Source organism: Alnus glutinosa, chromosome 2 (genome assembly GCF_958979055.1).
Source record: "Alnus glutinosa chromosome 2, dhAlnGlut1.1, whole genome shotgun sequence".
NCBI lineage: Eukaryota > Viridiplantae > Streptophyta > Magnoliopsida > Fagales > Betulaceae > Alnus > Alnus glutinosa.
The window spans coordinates 3058848-3068373 of record NC_084887.1 but is presented as its reverse complement, the minus strand read 5'-3'; the positions used below and the strand labels follow the sequence as shown (position 1 = coordinate 3068373).

Sequence of the window (9526 nt, the reverse complement as noted above, 5' to 3'; positions counted from 1 at the left end):
GAGTCTCTGTGCTCGAGAAGCACAAAGAAGAAAGAAGAAACGAAGAACAGAAGAAGAAAGAAAAAAAATAATGAAGAAAGGAGAAGTTGACGAAAAGAAAGAAGAGAAGGATTATTAAAGGAAAAGAACAACTTGCCGTGCAAGTTCTTCTTTCATTTTTTTTTTTTTTTTTTTTTTTTTTTTAACTAAGGTTACTTTTTAATAAAAAAAACTAATTAATAAACATAGGTATTTTTATTGGTTTTTAAAAAAAATATGTTGTCTAATAAAAATTTGGGGTATTACATCCAGCTCTCCTATTTATTGACGCGTCCCAGTTAGCCTTTAGACGCCCGTGGGGAGGGGGCTGCCATAAAAGAATGTCCGATGGACCACTCCCTTCAACTGTGCTTGTAGGAGGATCCAAGATGTTGCATCTGTGATATTCTCGACACTCCAATTTTGCTTCGTCAAAAACTATATTAGGAGGTGTAAATTTGCCTTCAAAAACCAAAAGATTTCTTCTTAACCAGATTCTTCTAGCCACTGTAGCCATAAGGCATAAATGCTCCATATCCAGCTTTTGCATAAGCTGCTCCAGTAACGATGTAAAATCTTGCACTTGCGTAGAACATTTCTGAAATTGAACCGGTCCACTTCCCCACACATCTTGTGCACCTGGGCAGGTCCAGATTGCATGGATAATGGACTCATCTTCTCTTTTACAGCAAGGACAGCTCTTATCTTCAACAACTCTTCTCTGAAACAAATTCACCTTGGTGGGGATCAAATTGTGACATGCTTTCCAAAGAAATAACTTGACTGGATTTGGAACTTTTACAGCCCAGATATTCTTCCATAAAAAGCTTTTAATAATCGGGTTTGAGGGCTCGCCTCTTAAACGCCGCTGAATGTCCATTCCCAAATGATAAGCACTTCGGACTGAAAACATTCCAGTAGAGGTGCCATTCCATATGATTCTATCAAGAGGGAAAGCGGGGCAAAGGGGGATACCTGTGATAGTCGCGGCTTCTTCAGGTGAAAACACCTCCTGGATGAGTGTATAATTCCATCCCCTTACCTCCCTGTCTATAAGTGCTGAGACTTTGGCATCTAGTGGAAGGTGATTTACTGGGGACTGAACAGAGAAAGAGGTTGGAGTTGGCAGCCATCGGTCCCCCCACACATTTATTGAATTACCATCCCCCACCCTCCATATTAATCCCTGAGCCAAGAGGTCTTTTGCAGACAATATACTCCTCCACGCAAATGACGGTCGGCTCCCTAAGTGAGCTTCCAAAAACGAAGACCGAGGATAGTATTTGGCTTGAAAAATCCTAGCCGTTAGTGACTCCGGGTTTTGGATCAGCCTCCAACATTGCTTAGCCAACAGGGCCTTGTTAAACATCGTCAAATCTCTAAAGCCCAGTCCACCCATGGCCTTTGAAATTCCCATTTTAGACCAACTCATCCAGTGGATTTTAGAGTCATTTGCCATGTGCCCCCACCAAAACTTTTGCATCATGCGGTTCAAATTCTTGCATAAAGACACGGGGAGGAGAAAAACACTCATACTATAAGTTGAAATTGCTTGGACAACCGCCTTTATAAGGATCTCTTTCCCCGCTTGGGACAAAAATTTCACCTTCCAATTGTTTAAGCGCTGCCAAACTCTATCCTTAATACAATTAAAAGATTGAGTGCGAGATTTACCAATCAAAGTCGGCAAACCAAGATAGGAATCATATCTGGTTGCCTTGGACAAACCCGAAAGAGAGAGGATTTCCTGTCTTCTACTAGGACAGGTATTGCGGCTAAAGAAGACTGCGGTTTTCTGGAAATTGATCTTTTGACCCGACCCAGCTTCATAAACCCCAAGAACCCGCATAATCCTCCGCCATTCCACCTGGTTAGCTTTACAGAAGATCAAGCTATCATCTGCAAAAAATAGATGACTGAGTTTTGGACCCCTCCTGGACGTGGGAACCGCTGAGATTGCCCCTATTTGTTCTGCATGTTTCAAGAGAGAGCTGAGGGCCTCAGCACAAATCAAAAAAAGGTAAGGGGAGATAGGATCCCCCTGCCTAATGCCCCTTGAAGGTCTAATGTGCCCCCACACCATTTCCATTAACTAGGACAGAATACTTGACAGTCCGGACACAGGACATGATCATTTTTATCCACCCTTCTTCAAAACCGAGCTTGCACATGACAGCTTCCAGGAAAGGCCACTCAACCCTGTCGTAGGCCTTACTCATGTCTAATTTCAATCCCATGTAACCCGTTTTACTCCACATATTATTCTGCATGGTATGCATAGTCTCATAGGCGGCTAGTATATTGTCAGTTATTAACCTCCCTGGGATGAATGCACTCTGAGTACTAGAAATAATTGCTAGCAATACCTTTTTGAGTCTATTAGCAAGAATCTTAGATATGAGCTTATAAAGAACATTACAGAGGCTTATGGGTCTGAAATCAGATACAGAACACGAATTAGAATTCTTAGGGATCAGAGCTATATTAGTGGAATTCAGCTTCTCATCCATTTCCCCCGTTTCAAAAAAGTATAGAATAACATCACATACCTCATTGTGGACAATGTCCCAATTATTTTGATAGAAACACGCAGGAAAACCATCAGGCCCAGGAGCCTTGAGTGGAGCCATCTGGTGGAGGGCAGAAGTGATTTCCTCCATAGACACAACGGCTATTAACTCCTGATTTATGCTAGGTGTAACTCTTTTTTCAATAAACCGTGTGCTTTGTTCCACCTCTAGACCAGTCCTTGCAGTAAATAGCCCTTGAAAGTAGTCAATAAAAGCACATTCGATCTCCTGCTGAGTGGTACACTGTCTCCCTTCATGATTCAATATCTACTGAATTTGGTTCCTCCTGTTGCGCTGAGAGGCACACGCATGGAAGTACTTGGTATTCCTGTCCCCATTCCTGAGCCAATTTTCTTTTGATCTTTGACGCCATTTCAGGTCCTCCTCTTCTAAAAGAATATTCAGTTCATCTTTGAGAACTTTTTCCTCCTCTGCTCTGCTCGGTTCAGAAAATTGTTGAAGGGCTTGCAGGTTCTTTAACTTCTCTTGTATCTTCCCCTCCACTTGATCCCCTTGTTTTCTAGCCCAATGTTGAAGTGATTTCCTACATCCCTCCAGCTTACTAATTATCCTCCGCCACTTGTCACGAACAGGGGCTTTGACTCGCCAGACTTGTTTAATCAAAGGTTTGTGTTCTTTGTGTGCCACCCACGAAGCTTCAAAGCGGAACTGTCTGCTCTTTCTCCATTTAACATGTTGTGAATTAGAAATAGACACAAGTAGAGGGTTATGATCAGAGAAGCACCTGGGAAGAACTTGGACATCCACCGCATCAAAGAGCTGGCACCATTCAGGGTTAGCTACTGCCCTGTCCAGACGCTCCAAAGATAACTCACGACCACTTCTCCCATTCGTCCAAGTAAAAGTTGGCCCAGTAAAACCCAAATCCAGCAGATTGCAATCTTCCAACGCGGCTTGAAAATTCCTCATCTAGCTCCGGGGTCTCACTGCCAAGCTGTATTTCTCAAGGCTAGAAGTGATCTCATTAAAATCACCTAAACATAGCCATGGAGAAGGATGAAAAGAGGACAGATATCGTAACAAAGACCATGATTCCATCCGCTTGTCTGATTCTGGGTTCCCATAAAAGCCTGTAAACTTCCAAGGGGCACCTGCATTTTTTGTTCTGATGATTGCATTTACGTGTCTCCTGCTATAATTCTGAATTTCCACACTCAAATCCGACTTCCAAAGAAGGATAAGTCCCCCACTACGACCTTTGCAGTCAACTACAAAAATATTTTCAAAACCCAATTTTTTCGTCAGAAAACCTGCTTTTTGCTGCATTAACTTGGTCTCCATCAGGAAAACCAAGACGGGCTTCTTGTCCTTCACCAATTGGTGAAGACCTCGAACTCGCCGGGGGTTCCCAAGCCCCCGGCAGTTCCAGCTCAAACAATTCATGATGAGTGGCAGGGTTGTTCCACAGCCACCGCCTTTTTCTGCTGGGATATGTCCTTACGGGCCATCGCCATCTTCTTTGGTGCTTGAATACAATCTTCATCCTCCCCTTCCACTCGATCATAGGAGTCATTTCCTTCATTACTCACTCGCTGCTCCGAACCTCCCTTCTTGGTGTTGGCACTCCTGGCCCTTTTCTTCCAATTTCCGCTTCCGATTTTCTATTCGCTTCTCAATTGTTCACTCGGTGGTTGAATCAGTGAAGGAGATTCAAGCTTTTGTAAAGTACAAGACCCATCAACCTGTTGATTGGTCGACACCTTCTTTGGAGTACAACTCACATGTGGAAAATATGACGTGGAGAAAGGATCACGAACCAGCTGGATACCTTCCATGTCCACTTTAATCCAATCCATTCTCCCTTTAGTTGAGTCCCAACTACCCACGAATTTGGACGGTAACTTTCCACTTTTATCCCCACTAGGAGCTTCAAGGACAGAGTCAACTGTCTCTTGATGTGCTGTGACCACTTTAGTACCCACCCCGTTACGTGGCTTACCATCCTGCAAGGCTGGAAATTCTCCCATATCCCCATCACTGCCAAGATATTCCATATTATGACCCATGCTGTCCTCTGATGCCTTCCAATTGGTCTTTCCATAATTTGCCACCCCAGAATCTTCTAAAGAAGAGTCAACTACAGCCTTTCCTTTTGGAGATTTTGACGTGCCCAACATGCATCGTGACATACCATCCTGCGTAACCGTGCATCCCTCCATTTCTCCAATACTTGCCAATTTGGAAGTCGTGGACCCCGCCAATGCCTGCGTACTACAAGCATCCCGGCTATCCCCATAAATAGCAGTTGAGATACCGGGCGTTACATTTTGCCTTTGTGGGGGGAGATCTCCCTCATTATGGCCATCCCGTAACGGAAGGCAGTTTTCCGAATTGGGAGAAACTGCCGTTACACTAGGGAGACTTGGTTTTCGACTTCCATGGCCGCCGCCTCCTTCGCCGGAAAACAGACCACCTTTTGCATGGTGTTCAGCGCCTCCTTCAGCAGAACTGGATGAACCTTTAAACGATCGAAAACTGGTACCCATTCCAACTCGCTCGTCACTACCACCCCTCCGACTAGGATAGCTCACTATAAGCCATTGACCATATGGGTATTCCATCTCTGTCCCCGATGTGCGGTGATTGCTCATTTTTCTGCAGCCAAGCTTCCCATGTCTAATGACACCACAACTGAAACAAAACTTGGGGATTTTTTCATATTTAAACGCCACCTAAATCGATTTCCCCTGAAGGTGAAGCAGACGCCCCCTGGCCAGTGGCTTTGCTAAGTCCAACGAGATACGAACTCTCAAAAACTCCCCCCAACCAGCTTCTCCGTCAAGTACATCGACGTCCTCCACAACACCAACCGATGCACCGATTTTTTGGCCAATCTCCTTGCTCATGCATGCAAGAGGAAGATTATACATACGGAGCCAAAAAGGATGCCCTCTCAAACTCCATCTGGGGCGGTGGGGTAGTACCATCAAAAGCTGCAAGGGAAACTAAGTTCCCATCAAATAGCCATGGTCTGCCTTCCAAAATTCTGACTTTGTCCACCTCCTGCTCGAAATCGGCTATAAACATATTTTCTCCCAAGGATCGAAACGAAACAGGCCCCAAAGGCTGCCACACCCGGATCAAAGGCTTCTTGAAAAACTCCATTGGCACCACTCGGTCTGCCAAGATCTTCCCCACAATACACGCTTGGCCCCTTGATAACAACGGGTCAAGTTCAACATTGTCAATGGAAACTCCAATATTTTCCTCCTCCAACAACTTGAAATTCCCCCACATTTCAGTTAACTCTTTTGCCATAACGAAAACAGTAAAGAGATATCACGTAGAATAACAACCACAACTCCCAGTCCGACAACAGACTAGAGGAAAGAGCTTCACCTCCAGGTTTTAGAGAGAAAACCTAGAGAGAAGAGAAATGCTCACTGCACAGTTGCTCCAAAAACTTTTAGCTTACCTGAAAGCGTAAATAACCCAATTAGTGATTACTAATAGCCAAATCTGCCTCTCCCAAACCAAGTATTGGAACAACCAAAACAAGCAAGAATTGATTTTTTATTAATAGAATGTCTACTTTTTTTCATATATGCGAGAATCAATTGCACAATTTTCATAAATTTCAAGCAAGTCTTCCTTTTCACATTGCTTCTAGTAAAATTATCATATAAACTTATAAACTTCCTCACCATATAAACTTATAATCAAATCAAGCAGACACAAATGGCATAACCAAAGAGTATTTAAAAATTGATAAGACACAGAACTTCACCTCATGACTAAGATCAAGAGAAAAGCATAACTTAAATGTATGCCCTGCAATAGTCAAGTACTATATAAAAAATTTTGTATTTCTGTACATGTGGCAAATAAATCAAACAGCCAAATAAGCTAAAAGCCTAAAACCAGCAAACTACGCTCGAAAATTCACAATTCGAAAGCCATACAGATTCTCTTAAACTCACTCACCAAAAACAAATCTTTGATTATGTTAAAAGAAAAAAAAAATTGTACGTTACCAGAAGTGGCTGCTAACAATCAGCAAAGAATCATGGATTCTGAATCCTCGTAAGAAGAAAAAAAAAAAACCAGTAAGTTAAAGACTTGCGGGTCTTCAAGTGAAATCATCGAAACAAAAAAAAAAAAAAATTGAATGAAGTTCCCAAACAAGAGAACAACCAATCAACAACAACAAACACATTCCCAAATCAAGAAAAAACAACTCAACAAATACAATAGAAGCACAAATCCTACAACGAGGAAACCAACTCAAACAACCCATCAAAAGATCAGACAACTACATCCTCCAAAGCTTTGAAAGCTTAAACGAGATGGGAGAACATTTGGAGATGGAGAAAACCTTACAGTGGAAAACGGTGCTTGTAGCAGGAGATGGAGATGGACGTCGCTGGTGGTGGTGGTAGACGGTGCTTGTGGGTGGCGGATCAAGCAACTCAAAAAACCAGATCAAAAAACAACTCAAAAAACCAGATCCAAAAACTCAAAAACCAAATCTGTATGAAGAAAAGAAAATCGAAAGGAAAATCGAAACAAAACAGAGAAGACCTTACGGTGGATGGGTCGTCGAAGCCCTCTGCGGTGGTGGTGATTCGGCTTGGCTCGTCGGAGATGGTGGTGGCTCGGCTGGGTTCGTCGTGGCGGAATGGTCGATGGGTCATTAGAGCTATACGTTGGGTCGTTGGAGCTTGAATGTGGATGGAAGCCGGAAATGGACGAACCGGGGTTCGGTGGCGGTGGTAACTGGTGGTCGACAGTGCTCAGCAGGTGGGTGGGTGGCTGTCGGTGGGGTGGAGGGAGGGAGGGAGAAGGGAAAGAAGGAAAGCTTTTTGGGGGCAAATATATTTTGAAAGAAACTGAAAATGTAGTTTTGTATAAACGCAGGGTTTAATTTTTAAATTTTTTATTTTTTTTTTTAAAAAAAGGGCCTGACGTGGACTATGCCACGTCAGATGGAGAGGGACGCTAGAGCGCCGGGTAGAGGGACACAAGTAGGTTTGTAGGGCAGCCCTATTCAAAAGATCAATGGTGGGCTTACCCGTTCTCTTTGCCGGTGCTGGCACTGGCTTCAACCAAGTATGCGCAGGAGGTGATCGAGGGGCGGCAGAGCGCATGTGTTGATGCTTCTACTATCAGCGGTCTCTGTTTTGGTGTCTTTGGCCTTAATTACTATCACTGCACTCAATTCTAATATGTTCTCACTTCTCACAAAGCAGCCCGGTTAAAATGTTAATGGAAAAGCTGACTTCGATCCTTTTCTCCTTGAAAAAAAGATCCAATCCAATTTCTTGATCATATATATATATATATATATATATATATATATATATATATATATATATATATATATATTGGGGTTACTGGCCCAACCAATTAACGAGAAATTCTTGGTGAACTCATCTTGAATTTGCATAGATGTTCTTTCTGGGAACTTCGAGATCGATGTTCCATCCTAGATGCTCTGCTTTCTCTCTCTGTTCTTATTCATGTCTTTGGTAAGTCATTTTTCTGCAGAATCTTTAATTTGCCGATGTGTATAAGGCCCGGTTTGTTTAGGAGTAAGATGTTCCCTTTACCTTTTGGAGGCACCCTTTTTTTTAATCAAGATTATCTATAATTATTCATTAGAATTTGAGAGAATTCAGACAAGTGGTTGTAAAAGACCACTTATGGGACCTACCTGACCAAATAAAAATTGAGTTGCCCAACGATTTATTCGGTTAGGTAGGTTCCATAAGTGGTTTCTCATAATCACGTGCCCAAATTCTCTCAAATTCGAGCAAATAATTGTGGACGATCTTAATCTTTGTTTTTTCTTTTTATATTTTTTAAATTAATTTTTTAATCTTTTAGTTTGATATATTTATATTTATATATATATTTTTAATTAAGAGTGATATGTGTCGTCATTTTATTGGTGCTGACGCAGTACAATAATAGAATCTATCAAATGTTTTGATGGAATTTGACTGTAATGACTAAATTGTTATTTTGACCTATCTCGATAACCTCTGAATTATTTTTATACCTAAAAAAACGATTTGGAATTTAAGTCAACTACATAAATTGATTTTACATTTATTTATTTATTAAAAAAAAAAAAAGAGTTGTGATATATTCAGAAGTATGCTATTGAGTATTGATAGGGTCATATTTAGAAACCCATTTGCACTTTTCTTTTTCCTTTGCTGACTTAGGTCAAGCACTCCTTTTCTCTTTTTCTTTTGGTCACTTGGGGTTTGGATTTCATATAGTCACAACTTACACAATGTGCAAAAATTCAATGGTTTTATTAAAAGAGTAATGCTATTTAGTAGATTTTTAAAGACTTCTATACAATTACGAGAAGTCTATTAAATAAAATTACTCTTTGTTAAAATATTTAATTACCAATAAGATAAAAGAAAATTTTCAACACAAGTGGTACTATATCATTTTTTTATTTTATTTTGTATTTTATTTTTCTAAATCTCACGTACTTTTTTACTCATGGCGTGAAGAAAATACAAAAAACAAAAGTTAGAATCTCTCCCCTCTCTCGAACTTTCTTCTTCTTTCTTAGAGAGTCCCCCAAGCGACCGACCTATTCCGGGGGGGGAGGGGGTGGAGGTTTTCAAGCCTCCCTCCCTCGGCTCTGTCTTTCCCCTTAGTCTCTTTGGGCTAAGGGGCTTTTGTTTCTCTCTAGGGTTTCCCTTGTGGAGGTTTGAGTCCCCCAACCACTAGGCTATGGAGTTTTTGTCCCCCCGGATAGTTCTGGTTGTGGGTGTTTGTTTCTCATAGTCCGTTTGGGCTATGTTGTTTTTCTTGTTTTGACAGAAAAGCTTACTCACTCATGAGGTGCCTAATGGAGAAGGGTCATCCGGGGTGTCGATGGTGGAGTTTGGCCATATTCTTCTTTTCCCACATTTTTTGAAGGCCTGATTTCCTCTTTTCCACTGTCTTCT

General features: G+C 41.7%; 1 protein-coding gene across 1 annotated transcript; it reads right to left on the bottom strand.

The window, feature by feature from the left end:
• Nucleotides 1-2855: 2855 nt before the first annotated feature.
• On the bottom strand, nucleotides 2856-3518 carry LOC133859373 (uncharacterized). The gene has a single exon (XM_062294767.1). The coding sequence runs from the start codon at nucleotides 3516-3518 to the stop codon at nucleotides 2856-2858; it is 663 nt and encodes a 220-aa protein (XP_062150751.1).
• Between the last annotated feature and the right edge of the window lie 6008 nt (nucleotides 3519-9526).